Source organism: Aspergillus stella-maris (genome assembly GCF_047715825.1).
Source record: "Aspergillus stella-maris strain CBS 113639 unplaced genomic scaffold BDV14scaffold_61, whole genome shotgun sequence".
NCBI lineage: Eukaryota > Fungi > Ascomycota > Eurotiomycetes > Eurotiales > Aspergillaceae > Aspergillus > Aspergillus stella-maris.
In genome coordinates this window covers 111768-139139 of record NW_027396855.1, presented here as the reverse complement: position 1 = coordinate 139139, position 27372 = coordinate 111768, and the positions used below count along the sequence as shown (strand labels likewise).

Sequence of the window (27372 nt, the reverse complement as noted above, 5' to 3'; positions counted from 1 at the left end):
AGGTAAGCGGGTAAGCAATGATCATTGGAGCCCAATAAATCGCGTACAATACTCTGTACAGATGTACAGAGTAAAGCAGGGACCGTCCTGACGCAAGCAAGCAACGACCATACCTACCTAGTCTTGGCTCAAGCACAAGAAATATATTGAGCTGGATATGTTGATTGGAGAATATATTTAGCTTCCAATCCCAGAAATCAGAACATAGAAGCCTAGTTAGCAGGGACAGAGTCTGCACTGCACTGCATGCTTGCATCGCCACCGTCAATCTCCAAGGCTTAGTTAAGTTCGCATGTTGATCGGTGTAAAGCTGGTGCCTATACTCTTACTCTAGTACGGAGAGAGTAAGCGATACGAGATGACAGGACGTTACGATGGACCTGAGTCTGTATCTATTCTGTAAGTATGTAAAGAACAGATCCATATGTCGGTAGTCACTAGTTAACGAACTCTGATCAGGTACTCTGTAAGGTCGAAGGAGAAGGATTGTAGGATTGTAGGGTTGCGATGATGTCATAGCACTAGAATTGAGTCACTTGTACGGTGAGTTCTAATACTTTGGACAGCGGTGAGAACAGTGAGGCTGTTCCCCATAGTATGGCATCTGTCAGGCCCAATTGTGGATTAGATCTTGAATTTCAAAGCTTTGATTTTAACAATTCCTTTCACTGACTCCATTTCCCGTCCCGTCTTCAGATCGAGTTGTCCTTGGAGAAGTGGAGGGCTGGGGCAATCGCAAGGCTGACAACATCGGAGCTTTCCCGCCTCCTCCCGCCTCTCACTGCCGTCATCTTGGGCGCCTATCGTCCCTATTCTATAGTAGGCGTAATATACTCTGTGCTCTCGTAAGCACCGAACCAAGACCGAGTTCCGAACGGACTATGTCATTGTAGACAAGCATGCGGGCGGCCGGGCAAGCAAGCCACTGAGTAATGCTCACTTGAATTTCCATCTATAGAAAGGCTCGATGGGAAGATACGTTCTGTTCCGTTCTATCGGCGCGAAGAGCCTTGTAAGTTAGGCATGTCAACGTCGTCATCGACCTTGCTCTCTCTCTGTTGACCTAACCTTGGACATTCGGGCCATTTCTCGCCGAAAATAGGTAAACACATGGGTGCTGCCTTTTGCGGAGTAAACCCTACCTGTCGATATTAATGTCGTCAAGCTTGGTCCCTTGACCTATATACGGAAACATACCGGTCGGCCGGCACGGGAGATCCCCCGTACTCTGTCTCAGAGCGAGACTACGGAGTAGGTGGGACATGACATATGACCTGGCATGATATGACATATTCAGACCCATGGGTATAACCCGCCTGCTCCCGTCCGTCGCCGACAGGTTGACGTTTGCCGTTTACCCCGTACGGAGTCCAGGGACAAGACAGTTGACAGGGTTTATGGTTAATTCCGCGGGACGCGTGATATGTGATGTCATGAGCATGGGTTAGGTAGGTATATACCATGTAGGTGGACATGAAACGAGTATTTCCGGTCAACGTTATTGGAGCCCTACACTGGACGTAGGTTAGCGGTTACTCTATTTAGATGAGCATGCAGTTGGAGATGGAGATATCTACCTACCATGGGGATTGTGATGGGTCGGGTATAGAGGGGATTCGTATTCTGACTTACTTACTGCCTAGTAGGTAGTATTGTAAATCATCTATGCAACGGCCCGGTTGTCTCGTTCAATCAGATATTGTGATGGGAGTTTCCGAGATGATTGGACTGTTTGATCCGGCAGAGAAATGAGGCATCATCATCGTCATTGTCCCGGGTACCTGGATACAACTCATCCTCACTGGTTCTCGGGTTGTTTGGCATTGTTTGACGTCGTTTCGTCGGATAGATCCATAGTCCAATCAATAGCACTGTCTTTTGTTCATAGATTTGCCTCTTGCGACTGACCCGTCAATTGCTTGCTGTATATATCCATCCGGATGTGATCAGAGACTGACGCTGAGAGAATGTCCTGGAGCCACTCACCTACTTCTTTCACTTGTACCTGAAACCTCAGCGTTAACCCATGTATATATCTCCGCTCCTAACCACCACTTTTTTACAGTAGCAGTAAACAAAGCCTGTCATAGTACCAACGGCGTGGTCACAAGACCCAAATGGCCGGTATAATCCGGGGATATCACTATCGCCATCGATGTGAGATATGAGACATGGGTAGCGTTATACTGAAGGGTAGACGTTGTATGTTGTATGTTGTACGAAGTGCAGTGCAGTGTATACGACAAGGTACTAGGCTCCCCTGACTTAGATCACCTAGTTCAGGTTTTGCGGGGAAGGCTGGTTGTTGGCTGGAAGCCAAGCTGTATGTAACATCAAGCATTGAGAAGAGCGAGGGTGCTGATAAAATGCCTCATATTGTGTCTAACAACGAAGAAGTATGGTTATGTTCTATCTGCTCTACAGACCGTATGGCAACCAGTCTCACCTACCATGCCAAAGCCAATGCCAAGCCAGCGGGTTCGTCATATGTTTGCTTCTTCAGCACGCCTACAGCCTACAAGTAGACAAATAGCATTATCCCACAAGAATAGCCCCGATAAGAAAACCCCAGATCAGTGGTGCAAATCCCCCAATCCCGTATCCCCAAGCCAAACCCCCGAAAACACCGAACAGGGGTATCGCAGATCATCCAAAGCGGCAATTGTAGGGACTTGGCAGAGTCCCGCCTGCCTAGCGCCGAGCTGGCAATCCTCCTGATTATCTATTCTTACCGTGGGAGCCTAGTGAATCTTATCCTCTGCTGTACTGTAAGTAATCCTAATGCCTTGAAACTGCGCTGTGACAACACCAAGAATTCGGAGAGCGCGACCCAGCGTATGATGGCGGAGGCCAAGAGAGGATTGCGACTTGCGACAGTGCCGATGTCGATCATGTCTGACTTGAGACTCTTGGAGGGGATTTGGAGACTGTGAATGTGAGGGCGTTCTTTCGGGCTTGGCTTGTGTAAGTACAATAGTCAGGACTGAGAGATTCGTCCCACGGGCAAGACCCGTTCGGGAGGGATGGGGCCCCAGGAATTAGAATAAAGTGCCGTTGGCGTAGATGAAAATAGCTGGAGCTGGTCTGGACTCTTCACAAAAGCACTTGTGAAGATTTCACGATAACGATCGGCCTGGATCGAAAGAATGGCCTTTTTTCATTCTGGACTCTGGAGTCTAGTACAAAGTCCGGAGACCGGACCAGCGGGTCCAATAATTGGCCTTAGCATTGGCGTCGCTTGTGTTTTCTTTTTTAGCATCACTCATTCCTCTGGGCGACAGACCGGACCAGAGACTCCGTCACCAGTCAGCAGCACGAGTTCGAGCGAACCTACCATCGCCAAGACCATTCATGCACCATTGGGCAGATGATCGACGACGATCTGCCGCCAACGCCAGTGACAAGAGCGCCCTCATTCCATTTACGGACTGCGGGAGACACGAATCAGGCTGCGCCTGCCAGCTCGCCAAGTTCGCCTCTGAACCTGTGTCCATGCCAGGTTTTGAACGGGATCCGTGAAACTCCGTCGCAGTGAGGAATTTGAAATGGCTCTTGGCGGTGGTGTTCTTGGCGGTGCTTCATGCACTGGCTGAGCCCTGGGTAACATTGAACAGGCAAGGAGGGTGCCGGTGGAGGAATGCGCTGAAACCATTACTCCGTGGGATGTGGTCGCTGCGCTGTCAAGGGGGTGGCCGAGCGGGCATGCTGTGTGGTCCGGAGTATCTGATTACTATCAACTCAATGTTGACATCAGCATGAGCATGAGTCGTGCCTTCTAAGCAGCTGTCGTCGCTGTCGTCGTCACAGTTGCAGTCGCAATTCTCATCCTCACAGCCACGAATATTGCATTCCACGCTCTTGGCACAGACCGGATGCTCCGTTGTACAAACAACGACACATACCCAGTTCACTGCCGAGCCCCCTCCCTTCTCCCCAGGGAGAGCGTCGCCAAGTGCTGCAGTGGTATGAAACACCATGTTTGTCTCGAACTGCGAGCAAGGGGCAGGGAGGTGAACCTCGAGGCCGAGAAAGGGATACGACTTGAATAAGAACACTCCAATTAGACGCCTCTCCAGGGAGCTGCATGCCGAATGCCCTTGGCACGCCTTGGCGGAGCTCTTGGCTGTATCTGATCGTCCCCCTGAGCTGTAGACTGTCGATCATGAGATCAAGCGCATCTGTGCAAAATGCTCCCCAACATTCCAGTAGAGACACGATGGTGTAACTGGAGCGGTCTGGAGCTGGCTGCACATTCCGCGCTCGCTGAAATATCTAGGAATGCGGATGGGGTTTGAGTAGAGATCGCGGGGTATCCTGGCAATTGTGTCATCTGGACTTCATCAATGTATAGTATACTGGAAGACCGGGGCGGAATCCCGTATGCTTATTGAGGGTGTAATTTCTTGTTCCATAAGCATAAACCAGACAAGAATGGCGTAAGCAAGGATCAAGGCGCACTGGTCAATTCGGCTGCGTTACACAGCAGATAAGCTATTTCCTCCCAGATTTCTCCGCGTTTTGTGACGGACTGTATCGTGTATGGTATTCTGAATACACCAGCAGGGTTCGAAGTGACATCGAGGCCGTCCTCAAGCTGTTTCTTCCATCGTTCTCCTGGTAAAGCCAAGGTGCACAATCGCATATGCTGAGCGGCCACCGCGCATATTTTGATTCAAGCTCATAGGGTTTGAGACTGGGCTGCTTTCAGCCGAGTATAGAGTTTATAAAGTGGTTCAGCTGGCCACTTGTATATTTCCGAGTATTTAGGCCGACAATGATGGCTTTCTATAGCTATCACGTTCAATGCTCGCTCCGCTTTGTTCTCTCGAGTAGCTCAACAAACCCAAGCGCACGGGTCAAACTCAAGAGCTCCAGCGGGATGATGCAGCTCAAGGTATCGAAGTTTCCATTGTTCCCGGCAGCGCGCACAGAGGTAGACCTACCGCATTAGGACGATCCTGCAGCCGCACAAGAGACCGGCGCGAGTCCAAGAGAACAAACGATGTCCCGTGCACTGTGGGGATCTGCTACCAAAATGCCTCATACAAACTCTGTCCGCTAGAGTACTGGGCCACAACCAATCAGAGGCCAAGAAACCATCATCACTTCAAGTCACTTGAGATAGACTTGGATCATCTGCATGGATTTTCGTGGTGGTTCTTGCACGTTCATGCTAACGGTGAAGATCGTATCGCTCTGACGGAAGCAGATAAGTGGCAGAAGAAATTGATGACTGACTCGAGCGCATTTGCGTAACTGTAAGAAACGTCGTGGTTGTCTCCAAATTTAGCCGAGAGCCCCTCAACGAGTGACAGTTCATAACCTCCACTGCTCAAGTGGTGTTGGCTTTATGCACTCGCCCCATCAAAAGACGGGAAGGGTCGCTGCGATAGGAGTCTTGTCTCGATGGCATACGTTGCCCGGCCGCGTTGGACAGTATCGGAGTGACAAATAATGATTTTGGAGATGCCTAACGTTTCAATCCCATCACCATACGACTCGATGACGGCCTCGAGGAAAAAAGGCGTAGCGTAGTCACGACTCAGGCCACATGGCTCCGCTTGCTTTTTCGGCAACGTGCGAAAGCCTCATGCATAGCATAGCATATCGTACAACTCGCAATTTTGTACGTGGTAACAATTATGCGGGGAGTGCCTTAGTCGTGGAACGTCAACGGCAGGAGATGCCTGTTCGATGTCAACGACAAACAAAGGAAGCGAATGCGAATGCTCGAGGATATCGGAGCAATAATGGTCAGAGATATATATTCCGAAACTGAATCTCAGACGGGCAGTTCTAGGCGGCGCGAGCTGCTCACCGGGCGGAAGCTTTGTGCTTGGAGAAGCCATTCGTGTCTTGTGCTCGTATCGCCATAGCATCCCCCCAACAGCCTCGAAGCTGCAGCCTGCAGGAGCTTTGTGACCGATGATTCTAAAGCCAACCGGCTGAATGCTTGATATTAGCAACCGATTGCTGATTGCTGGGTCGCCGCGAACAGAGACCATCCTGATTGAATAAGATCGCATCTAGCGCGGGTATAGTGGGGGGATCCCTGAACTTCCAGAAGCTTGTCCAGGGTTTCGCGATCTGAGACACGAGCAAGCTGTCGGTGAGTTCGGTGCTGGCAGCGCCTTGGTTGGTGAACACCCCACTTTTTCGAGGTGGGTTGGCCGATGATCGGGGGCATCGCACCAGATGGCGCACCTGGTTGACTTTTTCCCGGCGCCTGCATTTTTGTGGGGGAATATGCTGCTCCTTTGGTTCACCGGTCAGCGACCACGGTGTGCTGCAGTGCGATCTTCGTAGGGCGTTGGTGCGGCGAAGCTTCGCCATCAGGTTGCTTGACCTCGAATTCGCTGGTTCCTGTAGCGGTTGACGATCAACAGGTCAATTGCAAGTTTGGATTGTGTTGTTCTCGAAGCAAAGTGCGAGCGCTGGTCCATGGCTCTCTAACTCCCAAGTAAGCAGTTGTGCCATCTGGTAGCGAGCCGGGTTAGGTAGGTAGTATTGGCGCCCGCTGTGCCGCGAGCTGTTTCAGTACTTGACGGCGTCATGAAGTGAGACACGGTAGCAGCTGTTCCTTGCTAATATCAGGAACCGACTGCATAATTGCTGCACTGTACAGAGTAATCTGCATGACTGGAGTTGTGTAGTCTGTAAAGACTGTAAGTGTTGTAAGTGTTCGTATTGGAGGATCACTTCGACGTCAGAGGCTTTCCGCATGTGGAATAGTGTGGAAGGATGGTCCTTCCAGAACAAGCAAGGCGGCCAACTGAGCCAATACCAAGCCTTCTTATTATGGTATAGTAAGCTGTACACTAATTAATCTCTGCGATGGCGAAGCGCTTAGAGCGCCAGAGCTTCAATTGGAGATGCTGGAATTTGAATGCTGGTTAGTGGTTGACGATGGAGACGGGAGGGGAAGCTCCCCCAACCATCAACCACGACAAAACCACGCTTTCCCAGGCACAGTTCGCTACGCGATCTTGACGTCCATGGTAGCCACGCCCTACAATTGCCACCTGCTACTGTAGCACACAGTCCAACGTCCTGACCGCTATTAGCCGCTGACGAGAAGAGATTTACTTGGATAAATACTGGCGACTGGCGAGAGAGGACTCTTAGAAAAGAGCGACTAATAAGAATTGTCAACCGGAGCAGCGTTGTCCCTCCAGTCGGATCTGGATGCCGGGAGGTGTAATGTAATTACGTGCAGCGCTGGGCGGGTTAGGACGCCCTTAGTCAGTCGACGCAACGGATGATGAAGGCAAATCGAGTTAACCGCAAGCTCGTGCCGCCCTCGCTGCCTCTTTGCGCCCGCGGGGGAAAGTCGCTGTCTGGCAGATGCGTTCATGCGCGGCCGATGCTTCGGTGCAGTTTTTCTTTTTCTGTCAGCCTTAGATCTGTGTAACAGCCGACGACAGTGTCTCTTACTTGACATCTACAAATCATTATAATTTACTCTATTGTCAACAACTTGTCTGTTCTATTGTCAGTCAGAGCTGAAGTGTCGACAAGTGTTTCCTTGTTGGGATGGCTACTCCAGGAAGAGAGCGCCGAGGAAGTGTCAGGCTTGACCTCCAAAATCCCTCATAGTAAAGAGATTTTCGGTAGCGCACTGGTGACTTGGTCTGAACCAGCCTTGCCAGGCGGCTGAAACCGGCCTGAAAGGATTATTGATCCTGGGATAGAACATCACACACACAAAGTAACCTTGTCTATTCTTTTCTTTTGACTTGAAACATGACAAAGGTCAGAGGCCAAAGGTCAAAGGTCAAGGTCAACTCTCCGGAGTGTACGTACTGTAAAACCCTGAAAGAGGCAAACGTCAAGTAGCCGCAGGTGCCAGGAACCGATGGCAGCAAATGCATGCATATGTGGGCCTTGGCACAATACACGGTACCAGTCGTGACCATGATTACCAGCAGGGACTGTGGCGATCGGCATGACGGCTTCCCGTACGGCGTCCTGACGGGTTTCTTACAAAATATTCCTGCCATTATTCCCGTTTGGAATTAAAATAATAATTCTCTGATCCACACCACCATCAGCCACTAGCGACTCACCCCCCTCGTCGGCGTCCCTTATTATTACTTTTTTCCGATCTGCTTCGCTGCATTCCTTCTTTCTCTCGACAGAGAACTCGATCTTCTTCACTGCCAACTCACCTTTCCTGCTTCTCCAGTCTTACACAAGGCGCGTCTTCTTCTGGCGCTCCTGGAGCTGCCACCCTTGAAGAAGGCGTGAATTCCTTTTGTTCTTGGCTTGCATTCGCCCTGCCTGCTCTGCAACATCCACCTTCACTGCTCCCTTCTTATTACTCTTATACCTCGTCCACTATGCTTCTTATATTATAGTCAACTGTCCTCCCTCGGGCCTCACCTTTGCTGACGACCTTGCGATCGAGCACTTACTGTTCGATCTTGTGAGCTGTGCTTCATTCACTTTTGCATTGCCGCCTCGTCTACCCGCCGTCGAGTCACTGCTACTACTACTCTTACCACCCACCACCCGGCACTCGATCAATACACCTCTTACCTCGCTCTTCCTCCTCCCGATGATCGATCCGCAACGTCGTGAACAACAATGCCACACTTCCTTCGCGGTGAAAGACCCTTCTCATCGGTACACCACCTGTGGAAGATGCTCCTCTCTTCACACCAGTCAAAACCGACGGACGAAACCAACGACATGGCCGAGGACATGGACGAGCCTCCAGATCACCGCTTCCTCGATACACCCGCAGCAATGGACGACGGCGTCGTCTATGTCAAGTCTCCTAGCAACATGACCGATCGAAAGGAATCTCTCTTGACACGTGCTCTCAGAAGCAGCCCCGTTCACAGCCCTACCGAACCGACCTCCTCTCACGATTCTTACTACCGCCCCTACCCCTACGGCAACATCAGTGGCATCTCAACGGCCGAGCTGACCAGCGATGGTGGTCTCACCAGTCCATCATTGTCCCACACCTCGAGTCCACCTCTACCTTCCCGATTGACAACCCGACCTCCTCTGGCAACTCACAGCGGCAAGGAAACCGGTACTGGGAATGGCGAGTCTGCCATTGAAGCAAACCTTGGCCGTAAGAGGTGCATTAGCTTTGCTTGTGGACGGAAGGCGGAAGACCAGAAGCCACCAGCGCCCACGCCACGAAAGGAGCCTGCCAAACCCAGCGAGCCAGCTCCCGGAGAGTTCAAGCGCAAGACAACCCTCACGTTTGTGTGCCCTGCAAGGGCCCCTGAGACCAAGAGAGAACGATCTCCCACCCGAGGCTGCTCCTTGCGCGCTCGTCCCCGTGGATCCCCTGCTCCCTTTACACGCAAGGCTTCTCCCGAAAAGAAAACTTCCCCGACTCTCATCATCCCTCAACAGGACAGGCCCGCTCCCCAAGAAGTCAGAGTTGCCGAGCCACCGAGAGGGGTTCCCACCAAGGGCTTGGGTAAATTCGAAGACTCCGAAGCGACCCGATTCCACGAGTTTGGAAGCTCCTTCGAGGAGGATGCCGAGTGGGTCAACAAGCCTGCTGACTACACGCAGAAGATCACTTTGAACGACTGCATGAAGAAGGAGAATGACATCCGGAAACTTGCCGAGGAGGCTGAGGAAGAGGAAGAGGACGAGGAAGATGATGACGATGATGCCGATCTTCCCGACGACGCCTCTACCATGCATGACTTCTCATCTGACGAGGATGACGGGAACGAATCTGACAACGAAGCCGGCTTTGCGGACTCCGATGAGAGCGATGAAGGTTCTGAATACGAATTTTGGGCTCCCGCTAGCACGACTGCCGCCACAAGTCCCCTCGAACCGCCTCGGCTGAACTTCAGCCGCAGGGACTCGGCAATGTCATTTGACTCGATGACTGACGAGCACACGCGTCGGAACTGGCCTCCGACTCTCGCTGGTAGGGCTCAAGGGCGACCAATTAAGATTCCCAGAATGCGCCCTGGCACTCCCGACCTGCCTGACAGTACTGATTTCGTTTGTGGAACATTGGATGAGGACCGACCTCTCGAGGCCGCTTACAAGTCCTTTGTTGAGCAACGTCGTCTGTCCAAGCAAGTCCCCATTCCTCAAGACATCGACCCAAGCTTCCCGACTTCTGACATCGAGGATGACGATGGTGAGGATGAGGATCTCAGAGACTCTGGTATCCTTGACGAGCCAAGAGGTCGGTCAAGTCGAGAGCAATCTCGGAAGGCTTCGCCTCACCCTTCGCCAAAGCGAATGATCTCACCACTGCCTCGTCGACAGGGTAGAGCATCGCCTAAGCGCCTCCGTTCGCCGCCGCCTCCTCTCAAGCTTAGGACTTCCGAGAAGAACCCAGTCACCGGTGCCCCCGTCCTCCGTCATGGCCTCAACATTAGCGAGCTGGTCCAGCGCCCCGTGCTGAGTCGCACAAAGTCCTTGCCCCGTACGCCCAACCCGTTCTTCACTACCGAGGACTCGCACCGTTGGACGGGCATTGTTCCGATTCAGGAATCGCATGAGCGCGAGTCGTCACGTACTCGTGAAATCCATACCCGAGGTCCCGTCGACATCGTCGAGGGTCTGGAAAAAAAGCGCCAGAAGAGAAAAGAAAAATTCTGGCGCCAACACTGCCGCAAAGCCGCCAAAGAGCAGGCCGTGCGACGCCCGATCCCTGGAAAAGGAGCCGAACGCATGAAGGAGCTTGGCCTGGAAGTCGCTGAGAGGACTCGAGCTTTTGGCGTTGGCGAAAGCTCGCAACTTGTCCTTTCAGTTTAGACACCTTTTCCTGGGTCTATTCACAATTCTTGTATATACTTGGATCTCTCGTTACGAGTATCCGACCACCCTGCATCTATTAACGTGTCCCACGTCTTTCTCTTACTTTTTTTCTCTTACCCTTCATTTCCTTTTGGCTTTGGAAGGTCTTCGTGTCTGCATTTACAGGGCGGTCGCTTTCTTTCTTTCTCTATACATATTTGCCCACTCTTTCCATTTTTACCCTATTGCTTTTAGTGTACGACCTTTTTTGTCTTTGGGAGCTTGCTGGGCTTTTTTTTTGCATGAGGGCGGTTCATACGGAGTAGTATACCCCTTGCTTTGGTTTGAGACTGTAGAACGGATGCATAGCCGTGGTGATAAGAAAAATAATAAACCAAATTGACAAACATTTTCCAAGTCGCAACAGTAGAGTAGAGTTCATAGAACTGGAATTTCATAGAAGCCGAGAGCCATCACTTGTGAAATTGGGGCGCACAGTCTACCCCCGCGGCTAAGCAGAATACCCGCTCGGCTAGCGCCAAGCCAAGCGCGGTGTCCTGACCATCGCCCTTCAACGTCACAGTCGGCCACCGCATTCCTGTTCTTTTTCCTCGTGAGCCCACCACCTACGAAACAACAACTCATCCTCGCTTCTCTCGCAAACTTACGAACTTTTGCACGACTCCGACTGCTGCCAATATGTGGATTATCAACTGGTGTACGTTACTCACCCTGTGTGTGAGGTCTTATCTCCCCTCGTTGGGTGGGAGATACCTGGCCTGAGCTGGTGTGGTTTTGGATTCGTTGCAGCTGCAGCCATCTGGACAACGGCAATTTGACTGCATTGTGCAGAGGTTTCTCTGGGATTGAGTATTGGAACTGTTGCTGATGAGATTCTGAATAGTCTACGACGTTCTGGCGTCCCTTGGCCTGCTGAACAAGCACGCTAAGCTCCTGTTCCTTGGTCTTGACAATGCCGGAAAGACGACCCTTTTGCACATGTTGAAGGTACGCTGGATTTCTCGCAGTTTTCCTACACTGCTGTTCGCGGAAGGTTGCGGCGGTCTGAAGACCGAGGGGACATAAGCTAACGAGCGGGCTCTTTTAGAACGACCGAGTTGCGATCCTCTCACCTACCGCCCACCCAAGTACGTTTCCCAACCGGCTCAATACCTACGGAGACAAAACGCGAGGACAACCTGGCTTTTTGGACATCGAGGCTAATGACCGGAACAGCATCCGAGGAACTCGTCATTGGTAACAACCGATTCACCACTTTCGACCTGGGCGGTCACCAGCAGGGTATGAGACCCAACCTATCTCTCCCGACAAATAAACAACCCGTTTAATGCATTCTTTCTATATGAACAGCCCGCCGCCTCTGGAAGGACTACTTCCCCGAAGTCTCCGGAATCGTCTTCCTCGTCGACGCCAAGGACCACGAGCGCTTCCCGGAGTCCAAGGCCGAGCTGGACGCCCTCCTCGCCATGGAGGAGCTCTCCAAGGTCCCATTCCTCGTCCTCGGAAACAAAATCGACCACCCCGATGCCGTGAGCGAGGATGAGCTGCGACACCAGCTTGGCCTTTACCAGACGACGGGTAAGGGTAAGGTGCCGCTCGAGGGAATCCGGCCTATTGAGGTGTTTATGTGCAGTGTTGTTATGAGACAGGGTACGTTTCTCTCTATACCAATTCGATTTCGAATAAGGTTGGAAGTGGCTAATGTTTGTTCAGGATACGGCGAGGGTATCAGATGGCTTTCTCAATACGTCTAGACTCGACAAAATAGCTCGCTACGCCGTCAGCACGCACCCGACACACTTTTTCCCTGCGCCGTTCAAAATGTCTCAGGGAAAGAGCCTCAAAAACCACCCGCCTCAGCAACTTTCAAGCCTCATACCCATCTGACAGTACTGCGTCAGAAATCGCGCTCCTAACTCTCTTCAATCTTCAACATGACCTCGCAGAATGGACCACTGCTGAAGCACATGTCCTATCTACTATTTCCTTGTTTAGTATCGCTTAGCATACATCTCAATGAATTATTTTAGCCTGCCATATCCGATATCTGGTTTTTCTAGCTTATCCTTTCGAACGGCCCCGTTGACTACCTAGACCTCTCCACGGTCAGCCTGGCTGATGTCCATTTTTTTGACTTCAGTTTGGAATAGAACCCAGTCTCAGCGGCAAAGCCATGACACGACTCGTATTTTACATGGGCGTTTAGACACCGACGCATGCAACACCGCAGCGCAGACGGCAATCCACACGCCCGGGAGTATGAATGCCGACTCAGCCTTCCCTTCCATAGCAATAAACCAGCAGAGAAACCAGCAGAACTAAACTAAGGCTGAGTCCACTGTGCCGCTTCCAAAAACAAAAAAGCGCTCCGCATTGCGATCCTCTGAGCTCCGCACAGACAGAGTGAAAATGGTCCAATTGGATCCTAGGGCATCTAGGTATCGTAGCTGTGCCGCAGTGCATAAAGAGCTACCTAACTTAACCTACCTTACTACTTGGGTCCCCTCGGCGTTCAGCTCCCCCCTCCCCTCTCTCCTTCTTGCTCTCCTCGTTAACTTTTTTATAGGATCTTCTCTAATACAGTGTCCTCATCGTCTCAAGACAAAGACCAAGCCCAAAACAATGACCACTTCTGGCTCTCCCAATGCACACCTTCAACACTTCCCGTCCCGCCCTTCGACAGATACATCTACATGCTAGAGAACCACGTGGTTAAGAAACCTCTTGTAAAAGGTGAAACGGGGTTTGACAGGTATATACCCGATACAACCACCGTCTCCGCACCAGACGAGAATGAGATGAGGGCTTTGGAGGTCGTGAGAGAGTATACAAGCGTCCCAGTTCCTGAGGTCGTACATAGGTGAGAAAGGTACGTAGCTATAACCAGGGCCATAATCCAAGAACATGTCTGATAAAGAGAGGAGGGTAGATTCAACGTCTTCACGCGCATCCCAGGCGTAACAATCTTCGAAGGAACCCAATGGGATTCTATCCCCGCGCGCCAAAAGGGCGGCATAAGGCTTCATATCCAGAGGGTATATCACTCAACTCGCAAAAGTTCCGTTCCCTGACCCCTCACAGGAAGGCCAAATCCGCTCCCTCAGCGACTCGGGAGAGGGTATACACAATCAACTTCCCCATCGAGGTCCATTTGCATCATTCAGGGACTTCCTGGACGCCTACAAAAACGAAGATGCACCATTGATCCACTCCACAAACCCACAAAGTAAACCGGTGCTAAGCCATATGGACTGGGACCTGAGTAATGTTGTTCTTTTTCCAATTTTGATGGTGTTGCGGGGGTTGTTGATTGGGAGCGCGCGGCGTGGTTTCCGGAGGGCGGGAAAGCGATTCATGGGATGTGTCATCAGTGGGAGGGCTGGGAGGGCTTGTTTGAGGGGGTGGTGTTCCTGTTGAGGGAGGGAAAGAGAAGGAGAACGAGAAAGATTGAGAGGTAGATGCCAGGCTAGATCCCCAGATTGTGCTTACTGTGTAAAAAGGCTGACTTGACTGACTGTAGTGGGTATAAGATAGGGCTCCAGCTCCTTCATGAATCATATCACTAAACGTAAGCTGAGCTACCTCCCTCCCTCCTTCACATACCAGCCATAATCCCTCAAATTACCAAGTAAATCTCTCTGCCTCCACTACCCATGGAACCAGATAGATACCCATCAAGTCTTAACCGGATTCCCAAGCACCAAACAAATATAAAGCGCCAACATCTTGCTCGCCCCCGTAACAACCGACAGCACAACAACCCAAACAAACAACTCCAGCGGCGTAACCGCCATGATACTCGTAAACACTAGCGTGCCAATGATATAGTATACCGCCCATGCAAACTGTACAGGCCAGAGCTCGTCGGCGCCCTGGATGGCAGATGCCTTTTCTCTCTCCCCGTTTCTGGAACTGGGCCTGCGTTTGGAGGAGTGATGGTGGCTCTGATACCGGAAAAAGACGTGTATCCCACCGGGAATAAACCCGATTATGCACCACGTTAGGCAGAAGATGGGGTAAACGCACCCCAAAGCCGACCGCTTCGAATATACCTCTATGAGCGCCAATGCAGCATAAGAAACAAGCAGGACAAGCGCACTGATTCCAACAAGGGAACTCGCAAACGAAGAAGACCGCACCGCACCGCGCGTAATAGGGCCGTGTCTAACCCACTCAAGCCACCTAGCCGCACGTTCATCTTCAACCTCCCCATGCCCATCCCCCTGTCCATGTCCATTGCCACCCCCCGCCAGCGAAACAGGAACAGGCTCCAACCCCAAAGCCCTAACAAGAACCTCCGCGACAACAGGCAAATCCCTGCTCACAAGAACAACCCTTCGTTCCGGCCAGGCTATATCCCGCAGTACAATCGGTAACAAACCCATTACCATTGCTGTTGCGCCGAACTGCTGCTTGCGCGCTTCGTCGGCGGCGTTGAGGAGGCAGATTGCGCCGCGCCAGCAGTTTCCGATCGCGGGGCCGTATGTGAATGCGTACCAGGGTTTGAAGGGGGAATAGACGAGGATGGAGCCGGGTGGGCAGGTTTGGTCTTCGGTGGAGGGGGAGGGGGAGAGGGATTGCGCTGTTGTTGATGCGGGTAGGGTTAGGAGGAGGAGCAGGAGGGCTAGCATGGGGAGCGGGGGGAGGCGGAGTGGGTGTATAGGCGGAGGCATGTTGGAGGGAAAAGTTGTTTCTGGATTAGAAAGATGCGTAAGTAGAGGAAGAGAAGTGGGTAGGTAGTAGGTAGTAGGTAGCCGTCCCTCAACACCAAAAGCGATCAAGAGCGGCAGCGGCTACTTATACTTATACTCGTCCATCGCCCCCTCGATTTCAAGGCTGTAGCTGCAAGGCTGTGACACATAAAGCAAACACATACTCTACCAATTACCAAACAACCGCTAACATCGAAGCTAAGTCCTACCTTTTTTCTCTATCGTTAGTCACGCGGACCGGCCCCTTTCCCTTCCCTTCATTATCCCCCATCCAAATCCACCAATGATTCAACCAACACAGACACATATCTTCTCACACCACGCAAGAGCCTCTGCAGGGTGTTCGCGCTAGCAGCTCAGCCTCGTTCTAATGCATATCCTTTCTCCAGTTTTCAGGGGCCGGCTCAGCTGTCCTCGTATTCGGGTTTGTGTGATTGGGTAAAGGGGATAATTTCCGCGTCTTTATGTATTTAGCTTTCTTGACGGCTTGCTGTGGGCGAATGCGGTGTTTTGTATAAGAGGAGTAGATATATCGGCGGCTTATTAATGTAGGGTTCTGGGGGACTGAGCGCGGATGGAGATACGAAGAGGTGGGTAAATGTCGTTGGATCGTGGGAGTACCTACCGGAGGTTGATTGTACAGCTCGTTTACTCTTAACAACAAACAGAAGAGAAGATTAGAAGTACCCTTATCTGTAAGCACGATCCTACCTGTTACGTTGAATCAGGTCAATGTCTTCATTTACTTAGGCAAGAGAACACACCCACCGACAAGGCTCTAGATACCTCGTATCGAGTGGGGTCCAAGAACTACCTACCTACCTTAGGTACCTGATATGTATGAAGGGAAGAGGCTCGAGGCTCGAGGCTCGAGGCTCGGCACCATCATGAATCCTTCAGGATCCCAGTTCCCACTCAAACTCTTTCTATGGGACAAGACTAGGTAGGTATACTAACTACCGTAGCCAAGCGAGTATCTTAAAACTAACCTAGTTATATACCTAGCTAGGGCCAGCGCGTAAAGGGATACGTATGTACCTCCTTCTTTCTGTGTAGACTCCACAGCCCAACCAACAAACACTAAACCCCGTCTAGAACTCAAGATCACGCTGCGCATCGCATCCAACACCTCACAGAGCTACCTAAGCCAGCGCTATACTACTATCAATTCGTATGTACAATTGTTTCTATTCACTTTCCAGTAAGGCCGACGAGGCCCAGTAGGGGACGAAACGTTGGTTTACTTGGGCTTTCAGTAATTCTCTACCGTACAGCTTGTCGATATTGACCAATCGAGCGCTTCGATTTTGAGTCATACAATGGGTGGCAGCGTGGACGGTAGGATAAGGTAAGTATGCTAAGGCCAGGGCAGTATGGATCACGTGCTATATCCAATGGTTCGTCATGGAAAGTGAGGCTTTAGTATATTGGCGGCAAAGGTAGGGCAAATAGGGTAGATGGGGCTATATCGAGGCCGTCAAGCACGGACCACACTCGTAAGTTGACGTCAACGAGTTCCGCGGACTACGTCGGCATGCAATAGGAATAACTCCAGTTATCAGCGTGCAGTGATAAGCAGTATACCCTTATCGAAGCTCATCGGTTGGATACCGCATGCTATGGCGTAAGGTACGTTGGCTGTTGCGTGGATCATTGTCCAGGGCGCAAGGCGCAAGCAATCGCAACTGCAGAGAAATTAAGCGCGGAAAATCTTGGTACACATTCCAAAGACCTCCTCAAACGAGGATGTCGATATCTGTTTGGCATTACTCTCACAGGAGGATTTTAGACGGACGGGAAAGAAAAAGAAAAGAAACAAAAACGCAGTGAAGAAAAACAGACACTGAGGGACACAGAAAGTAAACATCGAGACTTGAGAAGAACACCAGATGCAGCCGTCGCTATCCCCCCCCCTGCCAAGCGAATTCAGATAAGTGACGTGAGCGAGAGGTAAAATATGGTGGATGATGTTGAGGGACAAAAAACATCGACATCCGAGTTGGAAATGAACAGCGGAATGCGAAAGAGGAAAGAAACAAGGGAGATTATAGGAAATGGAGAAACACCAATCCCTATGGGAGCACAAAGTACCTTCCGTATAGAAATATAAGATGATCGGCGCAGTCAAGTCGAAGTCGCTAGAGCTTGGGATGCGGGGAGGAAATGGCGACGATCTCTGCATGTCGTATAGGATCTCGGGACGTGGGGTCAAGTCGTTACTTCCGATCGTCTAATGCAAAGGACATCGATGTCGTGGGATGCTGAGTCTCTCGTGTACTGACATAACGCGGATATGGCGTTTCTATCTCCGCCCGAACCTGCTATAGATGGAAAAGCTCGTATGCTTACTTCTTCTTTTGCTTTCGCGGAGGAGTGATGGGTCGGCCTGAGCTCATTGCCCCGTAAACGTACTTTTGTTTCTTCTCTGCTGGTTTCAAAATCTAAAGAAACGAAAGAAAGGAAGATTAGATACAATTCTGAATAAAAGAAATGAATGGTCAAAACATACCTGGAAAGAGCACAGTAAACTCTCGTCTACGCTCATCATCGCACCAGCGTTATCGAATTCTCCGCAGTAGTTCGGAGCACTGAATAGCGTAACCAGCTGTCTCTTTGAAAAGAACTCGTAGCCGTCTTCTACGACTTGGTGTGCGCGGCATATCAGGTCCATATCGTGTTTCTGGAGGAATCGCGATACAACATCCGGCCCGAACGTGAAGGATACACCTCGGTCGTTTTCGCTCCAGCCCGTGATATCTTTATCGGGATCGGACCACAAGAGGTCACACAGGAGACCGCAGTCAGGAATCTAAATCAGTCAGCAAATCAAAGCCTTGAGCTTTGCAAAGCCCGGCAGAGTCGGCTTGGCATGATGCTGTTGCAAAGTCGACTGAGGCAGGGATGTCTTTTGTCTGACCGGGAGCCAAGAAACAAGGAAGAGGACCTGGAACTTACATCAGTGGGACGCATGACACGGCGAATCTGTTCCATTGAGTTGAGGTCAGGGCTCAGACCACCGTGCATGGTGAAGATCTTCTCATCAATAATAGCGGCGATAGGGAGGCAGTTGAAGCAGTCTGTGAACGTCTTCCATAACTTGATGTTATACCTCCGCTTGCACTCGTCGTAGAAACCATAGATACGGTTGATAGAGGCACACTCGTGGTTGCCACGGAGGACGAAGAAGTTTTCGGGGTATTTGATCTTGTAGGCAAGGAGCAGACAGATTGTCTCGAGTGATTGCTTGCCACGGTCGACGTAGTCTCCAAGAAAGAGGTAGTTGGCCTCTGGTGGGAAACCGCCATATTCGAACAGACGCAGAAGGTCGTAGTATTGGCCGTGAATATCACCGCAAATCTATGTCGGCGAGGTGTTTCGTTAGTCCACTGAACGAAGGCGCTCGGACCCCGGAAAGTGGGCGGTAAATAGCATACCTTGATAGGTGCCTCCAACTCGAGCAGGATGGGCTGGGAGATGAAGATTTCCCTCGCCTTTGTGCAGAGATAGCGAATCTCCGATTCCAGAAGCTGGACTTGCTTTCCAGGCCGGCTGCCCCTCACCTCCAGCAGTCTGTCAATGATAGAATCCAGATCCACGTCTTGATCGGCCATGGCGTTTTAAAACCCAACGAAGGACGAGAGCGATCAAAAACAAAAAAGAAAAGAAAACGAGAGTAAAAAAGGGGATAATTAAACAGGCGTCCGGCGACGAGAAAAGAAGGAGGTGCGAAGGAAGGCTATCTGAGCGGTCGGTTCAGTGCACGATGGATGACGCGGCGCCTACAGACTGCGAGAGCAGGGAGGTATGTTAGATAGGCCTTTGACAAGACAGAGAAACACAATGTAAGTGCAAAAATTGTAAAATCGACTAAACGGGTGCGTGCTCAATGCGCCAAAGAAAAAAATCGACGTTAAGCGGGAGATAGCGATAGGGAGAGGGGCGTGAAATTTGCTTACCAAACAGGATCTGGTGAGGTCGAGGTTGAGAAGGCGGGAGCAGGCCAGACGGCCCTGGACGAGCGAGAACGGGGAAAGGCCCGGTGAGGGAGTCGACGGCTGCGCGAGATGCAATGAATCTGAAGAGGCAAAGAAGAAAATACAGATGACGAAGAAGCGCGTAAGAGAGCGAGCAATGCGGCTCCGGAGGGGGGTAGACAGCGACGGGAGGTCGAAGAGGATTTCAAAGAGTCTCGGTCGGTGGTGGTGAAAAGGGAGCAGAAAAAGCGGCAAACGGCAAGATTTGTTGTGTTGTTGTGATAGGGGTTTGTTGGGGAACAAGACGCGAAGTGAAGTCAGGCAGAGCGATCAGAGAAGAGTGCAAGACTGCAAGAGGAAGAAGAGCTCCTGAGGCAAAGGAAGTGGTGTATCGGCAAAGACGCTGGTGGCGCGAGTGGAGGAAAGAAGAAGTACAAGCGTGCAAGTGGAAGCCTGGAAGGGGGATGGGCGATGGCAATCAAGGGATCGGTGTTTGCCGACCAGCAGACGCAGAACAGCAGGCGTTGAACAGTGGTACGGGCAGCAAATCTGAACACCAGGTGAAGTCAGAAATCAAGGATGCAGCAGTATGCGAGGAATCGAGCTCACCAAGAAACGCGACCGAAGCACGATGGAAGCAGCGTCTGGTTGGAGAGAAGCGAATCTCGATTGCTTGAATGATTTCAGCTGACGAGGTCTAAGAAAATCCTGCCGCGAGTGCTGCTGGTACGTATCGTATTTACGCATAAATTACCCGGAGGACTGGCAGATCATATAACAGTACATCATTGGCTTTGAATCAAGGCGGTGAGGATATAAATATCGTGCACAGTAATCTAACCCCAATCTTACGCAACATTACCGCCAGGCATAAACCAGCCGTGCCCAACACATACTTCGACTGTTGATAGTTGATCTATCTCTTATCACAACTCTATTGTCTGCCCAAATTTCATACTATCTTATACTAAAAAAACAAGGGCACTCACCTGGTAACCCCAGTTATCAACTACTGCTACTCTCACTCTGCAAGTCAACTGGTGCCGCAGCGCAACGCGCATTGCATTCAACTATCTGCAAGAATCACACCTTGCCAGAACGGAAAATGACTCGTCACAACATCTCATGCATCAAGTCCGAAATTCGTCAAGCGTCTTGCTGTAAACCGAAAAACTCAAAAGTCAATCATTCCGCCCAGAAACAGCAAATGGAACGTTATACAATCCTATAACAATGGCTCGAATCAATGGCATCTCGGCGTGCATCAAATCCTCGTCGCGTAGTCATTAGAGCGGGATGGTGGGAATTCGGGAAAACAAAACAAACCAAAGCAAACGAGGTATCAGTAATCAAAGAAGCTCAAAAACACAAGTCGTCCCAAGAACGCCGTCGCCAATAAAATACAAGCACTCTAAACGGTCACGCAACAGCTGCCGAGGTTCGGACAATAGCGAAGTGATGAGAAGTGAAAAAAGAGGTAAGATCGGAGGGTGGAGAGAGTAAGAAGAGGAAAAGAATATTAAGAGTTCAGACATCCGGCCCGCGATCTTGAGAGATCACAAAACGCCATGAACAATGCGATTTAACAAGCCGTTGCGGTATATGCCATCGATATAGTCGATTATTGCAAAAATGGAGCCGCGGTATGGCTTGGGAACGAATCAACGCAAAAAGAGAACTTTTGTCTAAAGGTTTCTCTGATGATTTGCAGTCCGTCGTTCGAAAGAGTGTTATCTGAGACAGGACACACGAATTGTATGAGGTTATGAAACGGGATGGCGGCCGGCCACGAGCGGCTGGCTATTAGCCCTCGACAAGGACTCTGGAGATAGTCGAGACGATTCGCTGAGGTTGGTTCCGGCGCGGGGAACAGCGATAGTCATCTGAGGTGGATTCCAAGCGTTGTCTCGCAAAGCCGCGAAGAAGCTGGTACCGAGCTCTTGCTGAAAGGCCGCGAGCTGGTTCTTCTGGAGGTCACCCTCTATCCCCCACTCAAATTCCTGTAGCGTGCGCTGCAACGCGAGGAGGTCGTTTGTCGGAGCGGGAGTAGCATCTGGGTGTCTGTTGACCACTCCCGGACTTGGGAGATTATAGGCTCCGGCCTGGGGACCACCATCAGATTTCCATTGAGTATCGGTAGGCGACGAAACAAACGGATCAACAGGTAATTGATGATCTTGAGCAGGAAGGACAGAAGGTACCACCGCACCTGAATTCCTATTACCATCCACGGAAAGCGTACCAGAGGGGTCAACAATTCTTCTCCGCTGACTCTTCTTCCTGCGGCTGGAACTAACGCCGTCTTCGTTGACCAAATGCTCAACCCGTGAGATTTCCACATCTTGCCCGGACCGAGTATTGCCTGCGGCGGGGAGAATCGAGTGCTTGCTCACAAGGGTGGAGTTGTCAGCAGCTGTGGATCTAATGACCGGCAAAACCTCTGGCTCCGCTACTCTCTCTACCAGCTGCTTCCGCTCGGTATATCCAGGTCCGGAGCCGTCGATGATGATGTCTTCTGAGTACCCAGGCGTACGTCGGAACAGGTTGAAGATGACAACGCGGTAGTTGGAGTGTGTCTTGGTGAAAGGATTACCCGCCACCCAGATCTCTCGTATTTCAGGGAGACTGGTCAGGCGAGCAACCTCTGTGGGGTCGGACAGGTTGTTGTCACGAAGGTCTAGGCGTTCGAGGGACAACAGACGTTCAATACCGGCGAGGGAGCGAAGGCGGTTTGCCCTGAGGTTGAGGGCAGTGATGGCAGGCAAAGGGTTGCGAGAAAGGGAATGGAGAGATTCTATCATGCAGTTGGAGAGGTTCAGAGCCCTCAAGGCGATGAGGGAGGCTAGACTGTCTGGGATTTCAGTGAAGAGGTTGGTGGACAGATCCAGGGAATGCAACGTGTTAGCGACAGGTGCTAGACCAGCCGCAGATACAGATGTGAGAGAGTTGTCAGGCAGTCCCAAATGCCGCAGGAACCGCCATTTGGACGGAGGCAAAATGGTGGCCAACAAGTTTGATGAACTTCCCGTACGATAGCCCGAGTTCTCACTCGAGTTCGAGCTACCCGATCCAGTTCGCCTGATACGCGAGGACTGGCCCCTATGGTGACGATGGACAGAGTGCTTGGAGCCACTAGGGCGAGAAGGTGAAATGCTTCCAGCTCGTGGGCGAGGCTTAGCACCCTCCGAGGCCAATCTGATCATAGATGCGGCCTGCGGGCTAGTACTCGAGCCAAGTGCGGTGGATGCCACAGGAGACCCAGGGGCAGAAAGGGAGCCGCCGGCTTCGTGTGTGCTCACGGGCCGAGGAATACTGTTTCCAGACCATCCTAGGACAGGCGAGCTCTGGTGCTTTGAGGACCGGTGCCGGCGCTTGTCAATGTCATCGAGTACGATGCCAGTGAGCAACTCCGCTGGGTCTTCGATGTTGGCTCTTTTCAAGGTCAAGGTCCGTAATTGCTCAGAGAGACGGTCCCAGCCGTAGAACGAACGGTAGTCTATATCAATGATCTCTAAGGCGCTCAGGTTCTTGAAGGAGTGGAGAGGAACGGCAGTATCAAAGGGAAATTCTTCGTAGCCGCGGATCAGGCGGGCGCGGCGGTCGGGGGCTAGACGGAGACAGGGAATTTTCGTAAACGCGGAGTAGAGGTACTTGATATCGGCTTCTAAGGCAGCCTTGGCCTTTTCGGATTTGGAGGAAGCAGCGTTGGACACCAAACCGAATGAAGACCATAGCGAACTCATACCGGACATGACACTACGGACACTAGACACAGAGTGAATCGAGTCTCTGTCACCTTTTGATCTCTGAGGTTTATTCAGGAAGGAGACGTAGGATTGTGACACCTCGGTGTGAATGTTCTCCAGTCTAACATTCATGGGACCAACCGCAATAGAGATCTCCTCGAAGCGGGAGAGAAGGTAGAAGAGGTGGTGGGGGGTAAGGGTAAGCTTCGCGGGTTTGACGCTCTGCGAAGTAAATTTTAAGGCTCCGAAGGACAAGGCCGCGGCCAGCGTAGAGGATGTCGAGCCCGCAGAGGAGCCCGACTGTGTAGTATGCCCATTCTTGGTGGGTTGGCGCTTTAGCTGAAGCGCATTCGCGAGGGCCTTTTCGTGGGTTCGTACGAAGCTGGCGAGGTTCTAGCAAGGCACAGAGTTAGTACAACGAACAGGCAGGCAGCGGCGCATATGACAGCAAGGACCCGGCGGGTCAGGAGAACGCTCACCTTGATGAAAAGCTGACCGTCGGTAGTGTCCAGCTTCTCCATAACGGAAAGTGTTGCCTCACAAGACAAGACAAAGTCCAATCAGGTGAACTCTGTGTATAACGACGCTCAAGCTCTCGAAGGGTACAAACAAGTCGACATTTTGCTGGCAGGCAACGGTGGGGGAAAAAGAGACGTGAAAATAACCTGGACTGGTAAGACGATCAGCAACGAATCACGGGGAATATCAGCGGAATATAGGAAGATTTTGTAGGCAGAAGAGTAGGGAAAGAGGTCAGATGCGGGTGAAATGGGCTCATTTGGTTCATTTGAGGCTCGAGGGACCAAGGCTGGGGGTGTGACAATAAACAAAGGCCGAGCAAAGTCCTGTGACACACTGCGACTGCAACAATCCAATGGCAGTAGTAACCATACCTTGAAGAGCGGGCGATAAAGGAAAGAGAGAAAGAAACAAAACAAAAGTCTTCTCTATTGAAGGGCTCGCAAAGGTTGTCGCCGGGACGAACCTTAAAGACAGTCGGCTGTTGAAGCAGCGAAAAGGTCGACTCCAAAAAAAAAGGAGAAGATCGCAGGAAGGGAAAGGGAAGAAAAAGAGACCGGGGCGGCTAGTAATATGCACGTCGAAAACAGTGGCGCTGCGTAGTGCAGCAGGATGATGAAGGTGATGGGAGGGAGGGAGGGGTGGATAAGGATGTGCGCAGTCCAGTGAGCAATCAGCTGAGAGGAGGAGGGGCGCTATCAGCAACTGAGCCTGCTAGTGTGTTGACGAACGAGATGACAGACTAGGGAAGTCTTGAGTCTTGGAGCTGAGAAAAAGCAAGTGATTACCTTTTAAGTGTTGATTTAACCCGTAGACTTGACTGTTGAGTTGACTATGCTTGTCAACTGTCTTGACTGTTTGACTCACAGACGGCAGATAGACGGAGAGACTGAGTGATTCGGACAAGGGAGGCGCGGCAGATCCTCAATATTTATTATCAAAGTCCGATCTTGACGGGAGAGAGTCACTTATCAGTCCTCAGTATCGTACGGTACGGTGGGCCCTCGCCATACTCATGCTTCTGTCTGCTGCGAGGAGTCGCCCCATTGCTACAGCTTCATTTTATTTGATCTTACAGTTTGCTTCCTTGGAAGTTGAATCGCATTATGGAGCCCTTTTGCAGAGTGAAGCAATTGATCTTTTCGATCCAGTGGTAACCATGGAGAAACGGGCGGAGGAGGCTAGAATTTTAGCCTGTCAACAGAGTCAGTTCTCTGCCGTCTCTCTATCAACTCCATCGTTGGCGGGGTCGCTAAGAGTACGAATCTACTACTCTACTACTACATCACAATCGTCGTATCTCGACTACCTAGACAACAAGTAGATCATCCCTTTCTACATCTTGGTCAAGCGACTGGTATTTGATGTTTCAGACCTTGATTTTGCATTGCTGACTTCTCGTCACCTGGTCGGCGAGTGGAACTCTCATCGGGACGCTTCATACGGGTATGCCGCATGCCTTGGCTTCATCCGTTGAACGCGGTTACAAATGCAAAATCTGTCCTCTGTTTTTGATCCAATCTCTTTTTGGCACAGCCACCGATATAGGCGTCAGTCGGCCCGGTCATGGGAAGGGCACGGCCTGATTGGTGGTGGGGTATTATTATTATCGAACGTGCAGCTGATAGACTGAGAGCCTGCAGCGACAGCCCGCCTAGGCAATCCGCTATCCTGCTGCGGTCTAGTCTCGCGCGACAAGTAACCCCGAGCGCCTACCATTGATGCTCATCGGACGAATCGCAGCGCCCTGTTCAACACCTGCATTGCGCTTTTCCTCGAGCGGCTCCGGGCTAAGGATTTGCAGCGTCAAAAGGGAATCGAGGTCAAGGATCACCGTTTAGACGCACCAACGGGCTGTCGCAACCGATGCACCAGAAGGACTATACATGAGTCCGGCGCATCGAGTTCAATCGGAGACAGCGCCAAGAGTAGAGCGCTTATTCGGCTGTACCGTTGTATAGTTACAATCTTTACTTCGAAGAATTGTTTACTGACTCAATCTCCCGACTGACCCCCGAGTACATTCCGAATGACGCCAATGTCTCTTGAACCCCATCCCTATGTGACTATCCCTACCGAAGCAAGTAATCGCGGGAGGCTCAAGTGGAGCAAAACTTTGCGCTCGGTGGTTCTTAGGCCCTCTTCAGCCCTGATAAAGATAGATAATAATCCTGGCAGCAGATGACCGTCGCGGGGCTCCCAGGATCAGGATCAAGATTAGCACCGGCCAGCACCTGCATATTTTCATGTTTGATTCATGAAGGAGAATGTTCGTTGCAGCAACAGCAGGGCCTCCGCAACCGGGACGCCAGTTGCTATATTTGCAAGTCACACCGCTCCCTCGCCCGAGCCGTCACACCACATTCCTTCCACCTTCCTCCCCCCTCCTCCTCAAACTGACCTCCCTGATGTCGTCTGTCATTCGACGTCGGTTCCACGGTCCTAACCCACCCCTCTTCAGTTTTAACATACCTCATTGTCATGCTGATCATGACAATCCCCGTTAACATCACTGGATTGGCTCATGCTTCGGCTGAATGATTGTTGCTGACAAGCCTCGTGTTGGCTGGGATGCCCCTCCTTCAAGGAACGCGACAGACCCTTACCGTTCACAAACGCTGAGGGCAAGAAAAGCAAAGACATGGCAAGTGGCAACGGGAATATAGTTTCAGCATACAGGAAGGGATGCTAGAAAACCGGACAGAAAAAAAAAAAAGTCAACTGTCAACGATGTCTCGAATTAATTTTACCCCTTGCTCCCCCGCTGTCAAGGGGTAACTTAATGGCCGACACAGGCTTACAGCTACTGAATTCTCCGATAATGTGACCAGTGCCAACATGACCGAGTTCCCGAGTCGTGTTCTCCGTATGGAGGGTTTACTTCAGAAAATTCTACGAGCACGTTGCTTGTAACCCCGCTCTCACCGACCTTTACGATCTTTATCTGATATCAAAGTGAGGCGAATGACGATGGGGCTGGTCCGTGCAAGGCGAGAAGGAAAAAGAATCCATCAGCCATCCTTGTCAGTTTGCGGGAAGTACAGATATGCAGAGTCCACCTCTTTCAACTTCTATACCGCTTCCGCTTCCACTTCAAGCGAAATTCGCTTACTGGATCAATCGAGTCGCATGACATGGTCTTGTCGGCACGGTGTTCTCCTACTGCACTGAGCGCCGTGGTGGTCAATCTACATCTCTCGGAGCAGAATCAATTCCGAGGATAGACGGCCGCCAGACCACTGGCTGCCAACTATCCGATGTCTGCACCTGACACTGAACCCAGACTTTTAGCATACCTGCTTCGAGTATCGCGCGGCTATCCATAATCGCAAGAAGATCTAAGATCGATGTTCAGTCGCATGGGCCGTGATTGATGGATCGACGCTACTGAAAACAAAAGATTGCAAGTCAAAAACACGACGATTCATGTCTGTCAATGACTCAATATCCAAGGCAGCAAACTCCAGAATGACAAAACCATCTCCATAACCTTCCGCTTGGGGCCGAACTACGCTAGAATCCGTACAAGCGCCAAAACCGTCTCCAGACGCAGGGACCATAAGATGGTACGTGGGCCTGCGATTAAAGATCTATTATGGATCGTAGTACGTATACACTTTGAACTCGGCCAAGCTCGGCATCCCAGCCACAAGGATAGCCCAGCAG

The 27372-nt window shown here is 51.2% G+C and overlaps 6 protein-coding genes across 6 annotated transcripts; 3 read left to right on the top strand and 3 right to left on the bottom strand.

The window, feature by feature from the left end:
- The first annotated feature begins 1248 nt into the window (after positions 1-1248).
- Positions 1249-2206, top strand: BDV14DRAFT_180041 (uncharacterized protein). The gene has a single exon (XM_073769853.1). It carries the CDS (start codon positions 1749-1751, stop codon positions 1905-1907), a length of 159 nt encoding a protein of 52 aa, XP_073624640.1. The 5' UTR covers positions 1249-1748; the 3' UTR covers positions 1908-2206.
- Positions 2207-8048: 5842 nt separating this feature from the next.
- BDV14DRAFT_180036 (DUF2457 domain-containing protein) lies at positions 8049-11143 on the top strand. Its single transcript, XM_073769852.1, has one exon. It carries the CDS (start codon positions 8587-8589, stop codon positions 10750-10752), a length of 2166 nt encoding a protein of 721 aa, XP_073624639.1. The 5' UTR covers positions 8049-8586; the 3' UTR covers positions 10753-11143.
- Positions 11144-11310: 167 nt separating this feature from the next.
- sar1 (Arf family GTPase SAR1) lies at positions 11311-12800 on the top strand. The gene is made up of 6 exons (XM_073769851.1): positions 11311-11452; positions 11639-11742; positions 11843-11882; positions 11971-12036; positions 12106-12405; positions 12469-12800. Exons 1-6 carry the CDS (start codon positions 11434-11436, stop codon positions 12507-12509), a joined length of 570 nt encoding a protein of 189 aa, XP_073624638.1. The 5' UTR covers positions 11311-11433; the 3' UTR covers positions 12510-12800.
- Positions 12801-14347: 1547 nt separating this feature from the next.
- BDV14DRAFT_120908 (uncharacterized protein) lies at positions 14348-15630 on the bottom strand. The gene has a single exon (XM_073765897.1). It carries the CDS (start codon positions 15426-15428, stop codon positions 14430-14432), a length of 999 nt encoding a protein of 332 aa, XP_073624637.1. The 5' UTR covers positions 15429-15630; the 3' UTR covers positions 14348-14429.
- Positions 15631-17812: 2182 nt separating this feature from the next.
- On the bottom strand, positions 17813-19078 carry glcA (type 1 serine/threonine-protein phosphatase catalytic subunit GLC7; the record flags this gene model as incomplete). The annotated part of the gene is made up of 4 exons (XM_073774306.1): positions 17813-17908; positions 17977-18276; positions 18423-18824; positions 18902-19078. The coding sequence occupies 4 exons, from the start codon at positions 19076-19078 to the stop codon at positions 17813-17815; spliced, it is 975 nt and encodes a 324-aa protein (XP_073624636.1).
- A 1996-nt stretch (positions 19079-21074) lies between these two features.
- On the bottom strand, positions 21075-24159 carry BDV14DRAFT_120832 (leucine-rich repeat domain-containing protein). Its single transcript, XM_073765896.1, has 2 exons — positions 23667-24159; positions 21075-23580 (listed from the first exon to the last, which is right to left on the bottom strand). The coding sequence occupies exons 1-2, from the start codon at positions 23706-23708 to the stop codon at positions 21205-21207; spliced, it is 2418 nt and encodes an 805-aa protein (XP_073624635.1). The 5' UTR covers positions 23709-24159; the 3' UTR covers positions 21075-21204.
- Between the last annotated feature and the right edge of the window lie 3213 nt (positions 24160-27372).

What these genes read in the sequence shown, in the direction of transcription:
- BDV14DRAFT_180036 (XM_073769852.1), top strand. Translation starts at nt 8,587, where the DNA reads ATGCCACACTTCCTTCGCGGTGAAAGACCCTTCTCATCGGTACACCAC.
- BDV14DRAFT_180041 (XM_073769853.1), top strand. Translation starts at nt 1,749, where the DNA reads ATGAGGCATCATCATCGTCATTGTCCCGGGTACCTGGATACAACTCAT.
- BDV14DRAFT_120832 (XM_073765896.1), bottom strand. Translation starts at nt 23,708, where the DNA reads ATGGAGAAGCTGGACACTACCGACGGTCAGCTTTTCATCAAG. An exon ending in ACGGTCAGCTTTTCATCAAG is followed by an intron (nt 23,581 to 23,666) that starts GTGAGCGTTCTC and finishes GTGCCTTGCTAG; the next exon opens with AACCTCGCCAGCTTCGTACG.
- BDV14DRAFT_120908 (XM_073765897.1), bottom strand. Translation starts at nt 15,428, where the DNA reads ATGCCTCCGCCTATACACCCACTCCGCCTCCCCCCGCTCCCCATGCTA.
- sar1 (XM_073769851.1), top strand. An exon ending in CCCTTTTGCACATGTTGAAG is followed by an intron (nt 11,743 to 11,842) that starts GTACGCTGGATT and finishes GGGCTCTTTTAG; the next exon opens with AACGACCGAGTTGCGATCCT. An exon ending in CTCACCTACCGCCCACCCAA is followed by an intron (nt 11,883 to 11,970) that starts GTACGTTTCCCA and finishes TGACCGGAACAG; the next exon opens with CATCCGAGGAACTCGTCATT.